Source organism: Gigantopelta aegis, chromosome 3, assembly GCF_016097555.1.
Source record: "Gigantopelta aegis isolate Gae_Host chromosome 3, Gae_host_genome, whole genome shotgun sequence".
NCBI lineage: Eukaryota > Metazoa > Mollusca > Gastropoda > Neomphalida > Peltospiridae > Gigantopelta > Gigantopelta aegis.
In genome coordinates this window covers 24320257-24339696 of record NC_054701.1, presented here as the reverse complement: position 1 = coordinate 24339696, position 19440 = coordinate 24320257, and the positions used below count along the sequence as shown (strand labels likewise).

The 19440-nt window shown below is 38.5% G+C and overlaps 1 protein-coding gene across 2 annotated transcripts; it reads left to right on the top strand.

The window, feature by feature from the left end:
* The first annotated feature begins 2934 nt into the window (after nucleotides 1-2934).
* On the top strand, nucleotides 2935-17712 carry LOC121389409. 2 transcript variants are annotated; one of them, XM_041521028.1, is made up of 10 exons: nucleotides 2935-3428; nucleotides 6769-7190; nucleotides 8171-8274; nucleotides 10727-10872; nucleotides 11483-11610; nucleotides 12852-13014; nucleotides 13799-13941; nucleotides 15051-15182; nucleotides 16024-16261; nucleotides 17085-17712. In XM_041521028.1, exons 2-10 carry the CDS (start codon nucleotides 6788-6790, stop codon nucleotides 17215-17217), a joined length of 1590 nt encoding a protein of 529 aa, XP_041376962.1. In that variant the 5' UTR covers nucleotides 2935-3428; nucleotides 6769-6787; the 3' UTR covers nucleotides 17218-17712. The 2 variants fall into 2 exon arrangements, with proteins under 2 accessions (XP_041376962.1, XP_041376969.1); XM_041521035.1 differs by lacking the exon at nucleotides 2935-3428 and having other exon boundaries at nucleotides 6068-7190.
* The last annotated feature ends 1728 nt before the right edge of the window (nucleotides 17713-19440 follow it).

Here is a 19440-nt window from a genome sequence, read left to right as displayed (position 1 = left end):
GGTATATCCCACGTCACCACCACTCTGAGATATGTTCACCCCTCCACCGAGGTATATGCAACCTCACCACCACTCTGACATATGTTCACCCCTCCACCGAGGTATATGCAACCTCACCACCACTCTGACATATGTTCACCCCTCCCCCGAGGTATATCCCACCTCACCACCACTCTGAGATATGTTCACCCCTCCACCGAGGTATATGCAACCTCACCACCACTCTGAGATATGTTCACCCCTCCACCGAGGTATATGCAACCTCACCACCACTCTGAGATATGTTCACCCCTCCACCGAGGTATATCCCACCTCACCACCACTCTGAGATATGTTCACCCCTCCACCGAGGTATATGCAACCTCACCACCACTCTGAGATATGTTCACCCCTCCACCGAGGTATATGCAACCTCACCACCACTCTGAGATATGTTCACCCCTCCACCGAGGTATATGCAACCTCACCACCACTCTGAGATATGTTCACCCTCCACCGAGGTATATCCAACCTCACCACCACTCTGAGATATGTTCACCCCTCCACCGAGGTATATGCAACCTCACCACCACTCTGAGATATGTTCACCCCTCCACCGATGTATATCCAACCTCACCACCACTCTGACATATGTTCACCCCTCCACCGAGGTATATCCAACCTCACCACCACTCTGACATATGTTCACCCCTCCACCGAGGTATATCCCACCTCACCACCACTCTGACATATGTTCACCCCTCCACCGAGGTATATCCAACCTCACCACCACTCTGAGATATGTTCACCCCTCCACCGAGGTATATCCACTTCCACATACGCTCACCACTAACTACAGGGAGGCAGGACGTAGCCCAATGGTAAAGAACTCGCTTGATGCGCGGTCGGTCTGGGAACGATCTCAGTCTGTGGGTCCATTGAGCTAATTCTCGCTTCAGCCAGTGCACCACGACTGGTATATTAAAGACTGTGGTATGTGCTATCCTGTCTGTGTGATGGTGCATATAAAAAAAATCCCTTCCTGCTAATCGAAAAGAGTAGCCCATGAAGTGGCGACAGCGGGTTTCCTCTCTCAATAGTTGAATGGTCTTTAACCATATGTCTGACGCCATATAACCGTAAATAAAATGTGATGAGTGTGTTGTGAAATAAAACTTTTCCTTCCTTCCCTAACTACAGAAGAATATAACCAAATACTGTTGAAATTCTTGTGTTGAGTGGGAAAGAGTGTAGAACTGCTCTTTTTATCAACTGATTATAAACTTATCAACTTGACAATTATGTATAGTGGTTAAACAGTGCAGAAATGTAAACTCGTATAGTGTGCTGATATAGCGTACGTGGTTTATACACTGCTTTTGTTATCTTGATTAACTATTGATATCTTTTTTACATGTTTACCGTCCCTTCTTGGGTAAAACTGCGTAATGAAAATATAGTTATTGCTTTATGAAGCTACATTTATATTTCCAACATTCTAAAAACAAAACTTACAATTTTTAAAATTTAAAATATACACGTACGCGCGCGAACCCACGCACACACACAAACACACATACACACGCACACTTGTGGAAAATTAATCTAGGGAAATGTTCACCGTTTAAAAAGAAACACTCGCACGTTGTTATTTGTGATAGGAAAATTTTATAGAAATATTTTCCTACGGCTAACTGCGTACGTTTCCACTGTTGCTATTTGGTGCATAAATCAAGTGAAGACAATCAATAAACCGTCACAGGTCATTAAGAAGGCATATCGAAATAGCTCTTAGGTATTTCTCTGTACAAGGTAATTTATATATATCGTCGAAGATTTGTATGCCTTTTAGTTTCAAAATACAACAAATATAATAATATTATGAATTTAAGTCGTTCTGAGTGCTGAACTATGTTCGAATTGATATACTAGTTAGTATACCGAGAACAACGAAGTCTTATTCGCAGTTGAGAAACAGGCTAATGTGTAGTTATTAGAGCATGTCATACATTGATATATTGTTTCATAACACTTGTTAATTAATTATATACAATGTATATGTATAATGAGAAACCAGTGTCGTTCATATCCTTGTAATAGAGAGAGAGAGAGAGAGAGAGAGAGAGAGAGAGAGAGAGAGAGAGAGAGAGAGAGAGAGAGAGAGAGAGAGAGAGAGAGAGGGGGGGGAGGGAGAGAGAGGGGAAAAGACAGAGCAGGAGATGGAGAAAAGAAGGAAATAGATGGAAGGAAGGGATATTTGTTTAACAGAATAAGAGAAAATCCGCGATTGCCACATGTATACCGTCTGTCTTATAGCTACATAGCAAGTGTGTGTGTGTGTGTATGTGTGTGTGTGTGTGTATGTGTGTGTGTGTGTGTTAGCGGACAAACAGCCAGAGAGGCAGGGGGTGGAGACAAATCAGATTACTGCTTCTATAAATGTGGCCCTGATATAGAATTAACAACAAGTCCAAAATCAATAATAATCTATTTGGAAAGTCACAAGGATTAATAAAGCTTTCTCAATCCTTATTAATATATTACTCAATATCGCCTATACATAGGTATATAAGCACAGTCGTTGGTTGTTCACACCTGCAGATCGAACAACTATCGCCCATCCATAATCAAGGCCACAACATAATAACAAAAAAAAAAACCTCTATATATACATGTATATATCTAAGAGAGACAATGAGGATATAGACACACACACACACACACACACACACACACACACAGAGAGAGAGAGAGAGAGAGAGAGAGAGAGAGAGAGAGAGAGAGAGGAGGAGAGAGAGAGAGAGGAGAGAGAAGAGAGAGAGAGCAGGGAGAGGAGAGAGAGGAGAGAGAGAGAGAGAGAGAGAGAGAGAGATTGTTTATCGACATCCCATTAATGACCAAAACAAAACAACAACAACAACAACAACAACAAAACCTCCACGACGCTCCCAACCTAGTAACAACTAAAAAATAATCTAAGAACATATGAATGAGTCCCCACCCCACCCCACTCCGATCCTTGGTTACGCCACATGTGTTTGTACCACCACATTAATTATTCAGTTTTAAAATTAAAATGCCAAAACATGGACATTTATAAATATGCCCTATGAAAGTACACATACTACGCATATGTCACCCACTTAAGTTTACAGCCGATATGATTTATTGGGGTTATTCACTCACACACACACACTCAACCATAACCCCGGATCTGCCCTGACAATCTGTGCTACGACCAGGATCTAGCCTACGCAATCGATAAATTAATCTATCGACAGAACGTGTTCTGTAAGTAAACCCAAATCAAGGTTGTGATATCGGGGAACTCACGCCAGTGTATTTTGAAACCCGCTGAGTAATGTGACAGAACAGTTCGGAGTATTCGGAGAGGACTAAACGGAAACGGATACGTTTGACTTATGGATCCTATCGAGATGGACTAACTAGTGAGGTTTTACCTTTTATAATATTAAAATGGAACGACTTTCCTTTGGCACTGCCACTTACCCTAACCCTAACTATATTATAAGTATTTATAATGTTCTGTATACGTCACTTACCCTAACCCTAACTATATTATAAGTATTTATAATGTTCTGTAGACGTGACAGTGCCAAAGGAAAGTCCTACCATTTAAATTAATAACTCGGAAAGATTGTGCATCTGGAAAAAACATTTGTAAGTTTTCTAGCAATATATTAAAATAGAAATTAAATTAATTAATTTCAACTTATTTTCGTGCTTATATCCAATTAAGATTCAAACACGCTATCCTGGGCACTCACTTCAGCTATCTGTAGGGCTGTCTCTCCAGAACGGAGGGTTAGTTGTTAATTGTTAATGGTTAGGGAGAGAGAAGGGGGTGGAGTGGCCTTACACCTACCCACGGAATCGTTAAAACTCGTTCTGGGTGGGAGCCGGTACCGGGCTGCGAACCCTGTACCTACCAGAAATTAAATGCCGAATTTACGAAGCTTGTTTTTCTTAAACGGTCTCTAAGCATTGTAAATACAATGTCATGTTGCATGTAAGTCAAAAACAGGCTTTGGAAATGTGGCCCTAAGTTACAAAATACGTTGTTACGTGAATGTATAATGTGTTTTATCGGAAGTAATCACATCATGTAGACTCAAGCAGGAAATATGTTTACGTAACGAAATGAATGAATGAACGACACTCCAGCATGAGAAAATACATCGCCTTTTGGGTGTCAAAGGTATGATAACAGAATGGAAACATTTTATGAATATTTAATAAACATGCTTAATGATAAGTATGAAAAACTGTTGCATGCCAAATATGCATATCTATAATTCTTTGACGACTTCCGATTTAATAGAGGATTAACTTGACCGAAAGAAAATTAATATTGTGGGGAACAAAGCCTGTATTCTAAAACCAAATTTATACCTTTAATGGCTGCATAAGAAAAACGACTAAGTTTACATATTAATTGTATTTTCTTGTTTATAATTTACCAGTGAATGTGTATCCAGTGTGTTTCTGGGCGTTTTAATGTTTGTTGTAGCACACACTGGATTTTTCTTCTGAGTAATTTCGTATGTACAAAAATATACGTATACAGGGAAGTAGAACGAGTTTTGAGCTACAGCAACATTAAGACGACTAGAAACATTTGGTTTACAAACATTGATATTATTCACAAGAAGATATTTTCTGTATTCAATTTTAGTTGTTATAAAAGGATGTATTAGCGGGAAACATGCTACCAAAAAGCGAGTTATATTATATGTTTACAGTATTATCAGAATAGGAGTTTAACGTAAATGTGTGCCATGTTGGAACACACCATTATAGCCACGATAAACTTTTACACAGTTTAGTTTTAAAGGGACATTCCTGAGTTTGCTGCATTGTAAGATGTTTCCGACTAATAAAATATTTCTACGATTAAACTTACATATTAAATATATTTTGTGGTTTAGAATATCAGTGTCTGTATATTCATTGTGTTTCTGGTCGTCTTAATATTTGTAAGAAGCCCAAACTGGATTTTGTTTACAAAATAAAATGAAATTTAACCTAGTATAAATTCTAGAACGTTCAGAAACACGTTTAATATACAGCCACTAATATTTTATGCAGAAAAATACATTTGATGTGTAATTACAATCGTTAAAAGGTCTCTGTTAGTCGATAACATCTTACAAATTGCAGCAAACTCTGGAATGTCCCTTTAATATAAGCATGTGTGGACCGTTAGCTATTACAGGTAACAACTCTATAATACATTTATTTTAATAATTTACAATTTGGTGAAGTTGTTACTAGTAGGTAAAACTAGACAGCCTGTAAATCAGTCTTCTGGTGGGGTTTTTTTTTATACGAACACATTATGCTTATTTTATCATCAGAGTTATTCTAAAGCATGGCGCGGTCTCCACTAGAAGCTGTTAATTTCCTTGGAAAGCACCCACCGGTATACATAGGTCCTTGTTGGTAGCTTGGTGGGGTTTTTGTTTGTCACACTCCATTCAGCCTAATTAGCTTTATTCTTGGTTATGGATTTATGTCACGCTGCCTGTGGCAAGATAATACGGTTAATTACCTTGAATCGTGTGTCGAGTATAAGAACTGGATGTAGTGGTTTGTTTCTTTACGTTTAAAAACAAAAGTCGTTTGCAACGACTGTTGTTTTTGTTTGATGGTAGTCTGCAAGACACACACACACACACACACACACACACAAACACACACACAAACACAACACACACACACAGAGAGAGAGAGAGAGAGAGAGAGAGAGAGAGAGAGAGAGAGAGAGAGAGAGAGAGAGAGAGAGAGGGGGGGGGGGGGGGGGGGAATACGCATTATATGGTTTAGATTGAAGGACATACTGTTATATGGTTTCACTTTCTTTCTTTACTGTCCTAAAATAATTGTTCAGTTATGTTTGAATTAGATGAGTATTTGTTAAACTGATGCTTCATAAAAATGACAGCAAGCAAGGATTACAGTAACACACGGTATTCGGGGCCTTTGTGTTTTTGTTTTCATCGATGTTGTCAATGTCTTTTAATTTTGTTGGTTTACATGAAAATTATTTACTTGAGCCATTCTTGTTTCTGACTACTGACGACAACTTCTGTCCTGAACAATGATAATAATAACAATGATTTTTTTTTTCACCAGCTGCGAATGAACTGCACAATAGTATGGAAGCTCATGTAAACATGTTATGTCAATCCAAGATTTAAAAAATATTTTTATGGGATCACGTGCAGGTGAGGGTTAACGTGGATTTTGTCATTTCTAGTAACAATACTAGTGGCGAATTCGAATTATTTACAATTATGTCCACTAATATTTCTATCTATACTAGAAATTAGACAGCACATATAGTAGCATTGGCAAAGCCAGGGTTTAATATTGGAGGAGGTGGGGACCCACACTGTCCATGAGTCGTGCTATGAGGCAACATTTAAACATTAAAAGATGGTCGTTGGGAAAACAAGAGGTGGGTAGAAGAAGTTTGTGTTTAGAGGCGTGCTTGAACCACATAATTAATTATAAGGATACAAATATATAAATATAATATATATAAATATCTCAGCATGTACTCATGCAGCTCTGTCAGAAACCGGTAGAAGAAGTGTGTGTGTAGAGGCGTGCTTGGACCACATAATTAAATATAAGGATACAAATATAGAAATATAATATATATAAATATCTCAGCATGTACTCACGAAGCTCTGCCAGAAACCAACTCATCTCCACCTTGCAGTCTTTGAAAGACGTTTTAATGTAATACATATGTTATTATAGAGATACACACAGACTGAGAATGGGTGGAGCAGCAAGTACTGATCGATCCACGATCAGTTTACGGTCAAGGATGTTCTCACGCATAACGCCAATGCCTGAAAATAACCGTCCAGACGAGAAACCGAAAACTCCAGACTCAGAGACATCACGGGTATCCTCCAGACGGACATCGAATGTGACATCTTCCAGCAGAGAAACTACCGGCACATCCACAAACAGTGTTTCAACGACATCTGTTGACAGGAAGGCAGGTCCACATCCTTCTAGGAGATCGACGGCAGACAAGGAGATTTCAGACGTGAAGTCGAGTAGTAGACAGTCGTCCTCCATCAGTCAGCTGACACCAGCAGACGACAGCGCGCCAAAAGATCTCATGATCAGCTATAGTCATGCAGATCGAGATGTGATGCTGGAAGTTAGAGGTAAGCATAGGCATAAAACGTCATCTTTAGAATAAGGGAAACGAATTACTGGCTAGGCTACAGTATCTGTCTATGACAGACTTACATTTCGAGGATATAGACACAAACTTCTATTGGTCAGTTATGCAGGGCTTCTAGTTTATGGTAGCCCCACTCCCATGGCTAGTGATATTCAATGTTGGGCTAGTAAATAACTACTATTGCCATGCCCGATGTTGAAATTTGTTGGTCAAATGTTGCAGTTAAGTCTGTTTTGTAAATATGAATATCCAGACCCCACCCAACCCCCAATATTAGTGTTTTTAAACTCTTTAGTTGACATATCTGACTATTATTTAGTAAAATTGTATTAAGTTGTAGTAAAGTAGGGCTAGAGAATTTTTTTATCCTGGCTAGTAAATTTTTTAAATCCCTGATCCCATGGCTAGTGGATTTTAAAAATATTCTAGAAGCCCTGAGTTATGATTAAATATAATAAATATTGACAAACGTTAGTGGTCCACAGTTCGATGTACAATGATATAGCACATCGAAGCTAATGTTTAGCCATAATATATTTTCCTCAAGTAGGTTATCGGCTGTACTGGCAGAAGTTATTTTAATGCCCGGAAGCCAAAAACAGTTTTTACCCGTCCCGACCAGTGCCGCCCGACTAGTATAACAAAGGTTGTGGTATGTGCCGCCCTGTATGTGTGTGAAAGTGTATATAAAAGATCCATTACTGCTACTGAAAAAAAAAATCTGATTTCCTGTCTGACATCCAATAGCCGATGATTAATAAATCAATGTGCTCTAGTGGAGTCATTAAATAAAACTTGTATATACAAGGGCCCAGTTCCACGAAGCGATCTTAGCCCTGAGATCATCTTAAGTGCATAGTTATCTTATTCACTTAAGGTGCTCTTAGCTCTAAGATCGCGTCGTTGAACGGGGACCTGATTGCATTTACCATAAGTATACGTACTAGTATATCTTTTCAGAAACTCTAGAGACCAATGGCATTTCAGTGTGGGTAGACGTAACTGGACTTAGAGCTGGCGTAGATTTCCTCAGCAAGATAGGACAAGCAATTATTGATGCCAAGGTAAGGTTGTAAGTAGTACGTACTAAACCAAATAACTTCCGGCTGGGTCAAAGTGAACACCACAAGTCCCGTGATTGGTGATAAATGTCAGTGTGTTGGTTGTAAAAAGAAATAGTTTCATCGGGGCAAAACAATGTATGCAATTGTATTTCATCTAGTACCACTGTGTCAAGTAGCCTTGTGCTTGAAACATGTATCGGGTACCTGTAAAAAAAAAAAGTACTCGAATTTTGTGCGGAACTGGGGTAGTCATAGACGCTACCCGTTATCTCAGAAATGAGCAGCTTGACCCCCATTTTTTTCTGATTCACTTTAAGGGTGAAGGATGGTAGTATTTATATCCGTGTCGTTTATGTCGATTGATACGCTGCAGGTAGGCGTTTCAGCCACATATGTTACTATTGTCGTCAATGGGATTTGATTTGGTAGTATACACCCTGTAGGACTCATTTTAAACGTATATATACTAGTAAAACGGTGTGTTGGCTACATAGGCAGAATATCTGCCGGTTGCATAAATAAGATATACAATGTATATCAATGGCACAGGCTCTGTAGGGTGGATACCATCAAATTAAATCACATAGACACGTGTGGCTAAAGCTGCTAAACATACATCATGGATACAAATACTGCCACCACTCACCCTTAAAAGTACATCGGAAAAGGGTGTTAAGCTGCTCTTTTTCAGACATAACGAATTAAGCAAACTGGGTACCCTACTTCCGCCCCCTCCCTCCCCCCCCCCCCCCCCAAAAAAAAAAAAAAAAAAAAAAAAAAAATCGACATCTTATTTTAGTAGGGCCCTGCTCATGTTTTAAGCACAAACGTAGCTGGTACATTGGCTAGTTCAAATTATATTATAGTAATTTACTGACCAGATGAAACAACATTTAATGACAACAAAACATTATCACATTTATTACCAATGGGACTGGTAGTATAAACTATGCAATGAAAACTTCGGTGCACTTCGAACTTGGACCTGCTAGCTGTACTAGCTGTAAAACATGTATCAATGCATAACACGTCCTGGGTATTGCTTGCAAATACTTCAATCCGCATATGCTCAGATACTAGCTGTAAAACACGTATCAATGCATAACACGTCCTGGGTATTGCTTGCAAATACTTCAATCCGCATATGCTCAGATACTAGCTGTAAAACACGTATCAATGCATAACACGTCCTGGGTATTGCTTGCAAATACTTCAATCCGCATATGCTCAGATACTAGCTGTAAAACACGTATCAATGCATAACACGTCCTGGGTATTGCTTGCAAATACTTCAATCCGCATATGCTCAGATACTAGCTGTAAAACACGTATCAATGCATAACACGTCCTGGGTATTGCTTGCAAATACTTCAATCCGCATATGCTCAGATACTAGCTGTAAAACACGTATCAATGCATAACACGTCCTGGGTATTGCTTGCAAATACTTCAATCCGCATATGCTCAGATACTAGCTGTAAAACACGTATCAATGCATAACACGTCCTGGGTATTGCTTGCAAATACTTCAATCCGTATATGCTCAGATACTAGCTGTAAAACACGTATCAATGCATAACACGTCCTGGGTATTGCTTGCAAATACTTCAATCCGCATATGCTCAGATACTAGCTGTAAAACACGTATCAATGCATAACACGTCCTGGGTATTGCTTGCAAATACTTCAATCCGCATATGAGGGGCGGGACGTAGCCTAGTGGTAAAGTGCTGGCTTGATGCGCAGTCAGTCTGGGATCAATCTCCGTCGGTGGGCCCATTGCGCTATTTCTCGTCCCAGCCAGTGCACCACGACTGGTATATCAAAGGCCGTGGTATGTGCTATCCTGTCTGTGGGATGATGCATATAAAATATTCCTGGCTACTAATGAAAAAATGTAACGGGTTTCCTTACTAAGACTATATGGCAAAATTACAATATGTTTGACATCCAATAGCTGATGATTATTAAATCAATGTGCTCTAGTGGTGTCGTTAAACAAAACAAACTTTAACTTTCAATCCGCATAATATTATGAAGTTCATCTTTACTTATATATGCTGTTTGGGTTTTGTGTTATAAACATGTTTAAGTATTTATCGTCAATGGCCTCTTTCAGACTTGGGGCGAGACGTAGCCCAGTGGTACAGCGCTCGCTCGATGCGTGGTCGGTATGGGATCGATCCCCGTCGGTGGGCCCATTGGGCTATTTCTCGTTCCAGCCAGTGCACCACGACTAGTATATCAAAGGCCGTGATACGTACTAACATGTCCGTGGGATGGTGCATATAAAAGATCCCTTGCTGTTAATCGAAAAGAGTAGCCTATGAAGTGGCGACAGCGGGTTTCCTCTCTCAACATCTGTGTGGTCCTCAACCATATGTCTGACGCCATATAACCGTAAATACAGTGTGTTGAGTGCGTCGTTAAATAAAACATTTCTTTCTTTCAGACGTTCATCAGTTTGATCAGCACGGACTCAGTGAAGTCTAAATACTGCCAGGATGAGCTGGCACTGGCGTACGTGTCTAACAAAGCGGTCTTCCCAGTTAACCTTCAGCCACAAGAGAAGCTCATCCCTTTGATGACAACCGGCGAGTGAGTATAGCTGTCAACCGGCCTCGGTGGGGCAGTGGTTAGGCCACTTAAGGCTGATAGCTACTGGGTTCGCATCCCGGTACCGGTTCCCACCCAGATCGAGTTTAACGACTGTGGGAGGGTGTAAGGCCACTGCATCGACTTCTCTATTACTAACTACTAACTCTCTGTTCGCCCAGGACATCGTGCTTGAACCTTAATTGGATATAAGCACAAAAATAAGTATAAACAACAACAACATAGCTGTCAGTTTATATATTTAATATTTTTATTTTTGTACATGTGATTATTTTTCATGCATATATGATTCAATTTGGTTTATTTTATCCATGTAATGTATTTTTCATACATGAATATTTAAAAAACCAATTTGGATAGTACTTAATCGCTCATCACACCATTGTCCAGTATTGTATTATATTATATATGCTATTTTATTATACAGCACATAAGTCGTAAGACTTAAAGCCATAAAGTACAAAAAGATACATGTACATAACTTGAACTTGTTTATAAGTAAATCATGTGCTTAAAGTGATACGAAATTCATTAACTTGTAGATATGGTTACAAAATAGATATTGTATAATACAAACACTGTACATTTCCAGACGCTTGCAGATGGCTGGTTTGAACTGGATATCGCTGGTTGATCCCAAAGAGAAAAAGAAGAACCTACAGGAGCTAGTTCGTCTCATTAAAGAAGAAATTTCCGATAGAGACAAAACAAGAGCAGCAGGTACCACCAACAAAAACCTCTGACAAGGCAGCTATGCATCCTTTCACAAGCTAGCCAGACAGGCTCAGTTTGAGAACAACCTCAGGGGTGGGATCTAGGTCAATCGGTAGAGTGCTAGCATGCGTTGTAGTGTCGAGTCGCTCTAGTGGACCCATTCTCTGACTGTTTTTCTCCGTCCCAAGCGGTGTCCCAAGACTTGTATATCAAAGGCCGTAGTATGTGCTGTCCTGTCTGTGGGACAGTGCATATAAAAGATCCCTTGCTGCTAAATGAAATATATCTGGTTTCCTCGAAGGCGGTGTCGTGAATTACCAAATGTTTGACATCCAATAGTCGATGATTAATAAATCAATGTGCTGTAGTGGTGTTGTTAAACAATGTTTGTGATCTCATCTGTAAGATTGTATAGGCAATCAGTCAGAGATATTTTGTGGCGAAACAAAGAACTCATTCCATCAAAATGTATCATCATCATGGTCGTTGTCAACATTGGCTAATAGCATCATTATTGAATACCGTACTTTACATACTATGACGGCTTTTCTGATTACATTATGGTCGGTGCATTGAAATCATATATCATACAACCAGTATAATTATGTGCAATGAATCTGGGCCTCTGTTAGGGATTCCGGGAGCGGGGTGTAGCTCATGCGGTAGCGTGTCCGCCTGTGAAGCGGTCGGTCATCGGATCGATCCTTCTCAATAAACCGATTTGCAGTTTGAGCTATTTTCCGTTCCAACCAGTGGTCCACAACTGGTTCATCAAAGGCCGTGGTATGTGCTGTCCTGTCTGTGTGAAAGTGCATATAAAAGACCCCTTGCTGCTTGTCGGAAAGAGTAGCCTATGTGGCGGCTGCGGGTTTCCTCTAAAGAAATATGTCAGAATGACGTCCATTTGCCGATGATAAGATAAAAATCAATGTACTCTAGTGGCGTCGTTAAATAAAACAAACTTTACTGTTAGGGATTCAGACACTAGACCCAAAGGCGCATGACACAATGTGAGCAAAGTTTTGGAAAAGAGTTCTGGTAATCAAAGCTTGTGGAATTTTGAAACTTTCTGAAAAAATGTTCTGGCAGACGCTGGGAAGTCTATGAAAGACGTGTACGCGTTAGGCTACAACTAATTCTCCCTCACGGGGTAGGCGAGGGGAAGTGGGACAGTGCTTTAAAACAGCCAGTAAAAATCATATGTTAATGATATATGGACAATTTACTTGATGTCGCTCTCTTTTCAGAATCAGAAGAAAAATTCGTCGCAAGACCTCACACAGCCCGACAGAGACTGAACAGAAGACGACGCCAGGACAAACTACAGGTACAAGACAAGACTCTGGCAATGATGCCAAGAAGATACTGGGCAGATCGCTATGGTAACCAGATCCACGTCGACTGGGAAAAGTAAGAACGCCAGAGACGTATTTATTAGTCCTATTCCGGTCCAAACGGAGGGGACTATAGGTTTCATCTCCGTCCTGTCTGTCTGTCAGTTTGTTTGTCCGGCCGTCCGTCCGTCAGTCTGTCCCACAGACAGTTTTCGGATGTTTTTTTCTTTAGAATGCCTCGAGATATTGAGCTGAAATTTTGTGTATAGCTTTATCCTGTACTGTTACAGATTACGTTTCACTTTAATGTCGATTTACTCATTTTGACAGAGTTATTGCCCTTGAAGTTAGGAGATACGAAAATTTGTTTCTGAACTTTTGTTTGCAATGCTTTAGATACTGAGCAGAAATTGTGTGTATAACGTTATCATGTTCTGTTACAATTCCGCTTTGACGTCCATAGCAATTGATCCATTTTTCACAGAGTTATGGCCCTAGAAATTAGGAGATACCAAACTATGTTTTCTGGATGTTGTTTTTACAATGCCTTGAGATATTGAGCTAAACGTTTGATCAAGTTTGACTTTCATGACGATTTACCAATTTTTCACAGAGTTATGACCCTTGAATTTACGAGATACGAAAATTTGTCTTGCTCTAGCAGTACTCTCAGAATGCTTGTTATTTATACACAATAAATTAATTTTACTTCTGATGCCAACCCCCCCCCCCCCCCCCACCCCCATTTGAGTTTTAGAAAATTCGCATTATTTTCACATTTTCTTTCATCGATTGACTTAGAAAATTGTAAATCATTATCTGTTCAGATTAATGTACAATGGTTTGATTACTTTTACTAGATTTGTACAAGATTTCCTCTCCGTGTTCAAAACTCCTTTGTCCAGTATGTACAGCCGGGACGACCAAAACTGGCTGATCAATGTTCTCAGACGTGAGATGGAAGTACAGGAAGACGGACAGCTGGATTTTGAAATGTTCATAGGTCAGTCAAGTGGAACTAATTAATGCTTGGCGCACACTTACCGATTAAAGCAGACTTGACTGTCGAGTGGGCAGTAGTTTGAAGATGTGCACCTGCACACACCAGCCGACGCGACAGTTTAATCGGGGCAAAACTGAAAATTAAACGCAACTGTCGCGTCTTTGCCCTGCACACACATACCGATTAATGCCGACACATCTGTCGAGTTGGCGTGAATCGGTAGGTGTGTGCCAAGCATTAGACGTCACTGAGCAGAGCCATAGCCTACGGTACAGGTTTAGCCTAAAATAACTAGCATGCACAAACAAATAACCCCAGTATCGTCAGGCGCGGGTTTCAAAAGTTATACGGGAGTGGAGGGATGGCAGGTTGGTGTGTGTGTGTGCGTGTGTGTATGTGTGTGTGTGTATGTGTGCGTGCGTGCATGCGTGTGTATATGCGTGTGTGACTGTGTGCGTGCGTATGTGTGTGTGTGTCTGTGTGTGTGCGTGCGCGTGTGTCTGTGTGTGTTTCTGTGTGTGTGTGTGTGTGTCTGGACTGTGGCGAGCGGAGTTTCTACATGTTGACTCATGCTACCCCAGCAAATTGGCTGGTAGAATCGACACGTGAAGTGAATGGGAGGGGAAGGGAGGGGGGAACCCATTTGTTTGGTTTATATATGTAGTAGAACACAAAGTGAATATTTAGGGCCTTAATGGCGGGGGGGGGGGGGGGGGGGGGGGGTGCTAAGGCTTGTGTGACTACTTTTTCTATACAGGTACAGTCCTTCCCACAGGGAACGCCTTTGTCATACTATGAAATTTACTACAAGTTATTTATTTCTGGGCAAACTGTTTTCTAAATTACACACAAAAATAGTTGGTGTTGTTTTTTATTATTTCCAAAACACTTTAACTTTTTTATGTCAACATTACCAAATGTTTGACATCCAATAGCCAATGATTAATAAATCAATGTGCTCTAGTGGTGTTGTGAAACAAAATAAACTTTTTACTTTTCTTATTACGTCAAACCAAACTGAAATTATTTACCAAAACCCCCCAACATTTTTGTAGGAGGATGGGACGGACTATAGCTAATCTATTAAAATGCAATATTTGACGTTTCAGAATTCTGTACCATTGATGACGAAGAGCAGCCTGTCTGGCAGAGAGTACAGGACCAAGCCAGGGAGAGTTCGGCAATGATTGACGTGTTCGATATGTCGTCTGACGTCAGAGTAACAGCCATAGAAAATTTAGGTTGAAGGATTTATTTTTTTCTTACCATCAATGCCATCTTATTGCTCTGCCATTGCTAATAGTCTGTTTAAAGATCCTTACTCCATAGTTTCACCAAGTTAGCGCTCTTATCTCGTCAGCTAGAACTTTAGTCAGATGCATTTCCTTCTCCACTTGGTCCCCGCCAATGAGCTGCAAAGCCATTGCCCTCATTATTCTTTGGTATTTTTAAATACTCAGATGTAAATCATATTAGGTCTAATTTCTTTTCATGAATGTTTTTTTGTTGTTGTTGTTGTTGTGTCTTTCTTTCCACAAAGTAGATAATCCTACCCCACTCCCTCCCACCCGACATTAGTATTAAAATATACGGGAGTATTCATTATTGACTTCGAGATAGCTGTGCTATTCATGGTACTTTTAAAACTCAGGTATAATTCAAAGTAGGTCTAAAACAAGTTTATCTTTTTTTTTCCCATGGGCAGACATAAGTATTGTAATTTAAGGTAGTATTCATGATTGACTTTTGTATAGTTGCATTGATGGCATTGTATCTAAACTGCGTGAAAATTATCTAACCATTTCAAAAGCCTAGCTAAAAATTGCGGTATTTTTGTCTACTATCAGTTAATGATCAGAAATTAATCTTTTCTTCAAAATTGGCTGTGGTTAGACATAATCAGTTGATTGAATATTATCCAGTATTACATTCAGAATGTTTTAATGCATATTTTATAGTTATATATATATATATATATACTTTAAAATATTTTTTAAAAATCTAAACAAAAGAAGAAGTAAAATGGTTGTTTTTGGGGTTGTTGTTTTTTAATATTTAAAAACACTTATTTTATTTTTACAGGAAAATTTCGAAGTACAGCTGTTATTGATGCTCTACGTGATTTACTGACAGACAAAAACGCCAACGTGCGAGCGGTTGCAGCAGTATCTTTGGCGAGAACGAAGGCGAACGACACGCGAACGGTGCAGCACATCATGAAGTGTCTACAGGACAACGACAGGCTCGTCAGAGAAGCGGGCTGTTTAGCTCTAGGACATCTCAAGGCGAAAGTGGCCGTTAAGAAAATACTTAATATGTGGTAATTTGTTTGTTTGTTTGTTTTTTGTCTGACAGTAGTGTCTGTCAAATTGAAATATGATGTGGATTCAGTTCAGTTCAGTTACAAATACATGTATATCGATACAAACTAAATTCACTGAATTTCATATAAAGCTGTAGCAATATCTACATTTTATCAATATAATTTAAAAAGTTGGGTGATGATTAATAAGTCAATATGCTCTAGTGGTGACGTTAAACAAAACAGACGCACATTTTCAAAACTGGACACACTTTTTTGTTTTGTTTTTTATATTTTTATGGAGATAAGATGCAATAGATCATACAGGTAACAATTTTGAAAATTAAATAAATTAAGGTAGAGCAAAATTTAATTTCGTGCGCGTGTGGAATATTTTTAACACTATAAAAGTATGGACAAAATCACATGTATTGTCGGTGTCATTTTCATTACTGCGGCTATTATCTTTTTATGGTTATACTTAATGTTTTTTGCTGAATTATAGTTTGGCGAATCCATGTTTCTGGTGATCCCAATTTTAAGCAGCTACTTCCGGGATTTATTCAGGCGTTCTGTGGGTCCGAAGACAGTCCCCTTCCCAAAAGAAAGGGAAATATAATGACCCAAAGGGCCCGAGCACCGTTCAACGAATCGATCTTAGCACTAAGATCACTAAGTGCATATATATATATGGTAGTTAAGACCTAAGGTGATCTTAGGGCTAAGATCGTTTTGTGGAATTTGGCACAGGATCTGTTAGACCTGGTTCAGGGGACATGCTTTAGATGTTCAAACGTGACATTTTCTATTTTAATTTTCAAGTACCCGTGATATGTTGCAGGCGGAACGACGTCATCTCCAACGTCAGAGAGGCGGCATACGTGGCCTTGCAGCAGATTGGCGGCGACCAGGTGAAGAAGGAAATGCATCTGACTAAAGTTCTAGCTGACGAGATAAGAGAACTGACTCGGTGAAACTACTGAGTATGGATCTTTAAAAGGACTGTTGGCAATGGAAGAGCAATAAGATGACATTGGTTGTATTAGGTCATGCGTTTATGGCCGCTCAGGGACAATGTCATCGTTTATGTTCTTCAATATTTAATAAGTCATTGTTGCTAATTGTGACAGTTATATATAGTCTTCTCCAATTTGATTAAAATGGCAGCTTTAATCAAAAAATGACTTTCCCGTCTTGGACGCAAGGGCTTGCTCACGAAGAACTTGGGCCCACGACAGGCGTGCGCTACAACAGCTTGCTCTGAATGTGCACGTTATACCCTTTGACCTAAAGGGACACTTTTTCATTTTATATATTTATGTTCTTATATATTTAAATTACACAGAATTGAGCATTTATAATTAAGTAAACTTAATCAAAGTACACAGAATTGAGCGTTTGTAATTAAGTAAACAATCTAATTATACAGAATTGAGCATTTGTAATTAAGTAAACTTAATCTAATTACACAGAATTGAGCATTTATAATAAGTAAAGTTAATCTAATTATACAGAATTGAGCGTTTGTAATTAAGTAAACTTAATCTAATTACACAGAATTGAGCGTTTGTCATTAGGTAAACTTAATCTAATTACACGGAATTGAGCGTTTGCAATAAGATGGCATTGGTTGTATTAGGTCATGCGTTTATGGCCGCTCAGGGACAATGTCATCGTTTATGTTCTTCAATATTTAATAAGGCATTGTTGCTAATTGTGACAGTTATATATAGTCTTCTCCAATTTGATTAAAATGGCAGCTTTAATCAAAAAATGACTTTCCCGTCTTGGACGCAAGGGCTTGCTCACGAAGAACTTGGGCCCACGACAGGCGTGCGCTACAACAGCTTGCTCTGAATGTGCACGTTATACCCTTTGACCTAAAGGGACACTTTTTCATTTTATATATTTCTTTTTGGGGGTTGGGTGGGGCTGGGGTGGGGGATTGCAGAGCAACATTTATGCTCCCTTGCCCCACTCCGCTACAACTCTTTTATGAAATCTCCAGTAAAGGATCTCCTCGGGAATTGCTGTCCTCCTATAAAGTTTAGTTTTGTAAAGAAGGGATTAACCCATATTGAGATTCAGAATTACAGGTTGATATACATTAGTGAGTATTTGTAACGAAGGAAAGTTAATCAAATTACACAGAATTGAGCATATGTAATTAAGTAAACTTAATCTAATTACACAAAATTGAGCATATGTAATTAAGTAAACTTAATCAAATTACACAGAATTGAGCATATGTAATTAAGTAAACTTAATCTAATTACACAGAATTGAGCATATGTAATTAAGTAAACTTAATCAAATTACACAGAATAACACAAAATTGAGCATATGTAATTAAGTAAACTTAATCAAATTACACAGAATTGAGCATATGTAATTAAGTAAACTTAATCTAATTACACAGAATTGAGCATATGTAATTAAGTAAACTTAATCTAATTACACAGAATTGAGCATATGTAATTAAGTAAACTTAATCAAATTACACAGAATAACACAAAATTGAGCATATGTAATTAAGTAAACTTAATCAAATTACACAGAATTGAGCATATGTAATTAAGTAAACTTAATCTAATTACACAGAATTGAGCATATGTAATTAAGTAAACTTAATCAAATTACACAGAATTGAGCATATGTAATTAAGTAAACTTAATCAAATTACACAGAATTCAGCATTTGTACTGAAGTAAATTTAATCAAATTACACAGAACTGAGCGTCTGTTATGAAGTAAACTTAATCTAATTACACAGAATTGAGCATATGTAATTAAGTAAACTTAATCAAATTACACAGAATTGAGCATATGTAATTAAGTAAACTTAATCTAATTACACAGAATTGAGCATATGTAATTAAGTAAACTTAATCTAATTACACAGAATTGAGCATTTGTACTGAAGTAAATTTAATCAAATTACACAGAACTGAGCGTTTGTAATGAAGTAAACTTAATCTAATTACACAGAATTGAGCATTTATAATTAAGTAAACTTAATCAAAGTACACATAATTGAGCGTTTGTAATTAAGTAAACTTAATCTAAATGTACAGAATTGAGCATTTGTAATTAAGTAAACTTAATATAATTACACAGAACTGAACATTTGTAATTAAGTAATATTAATCTAATTACACAGAATTGAGCATTTATAAGTAAAGTTAATCTAATTATAC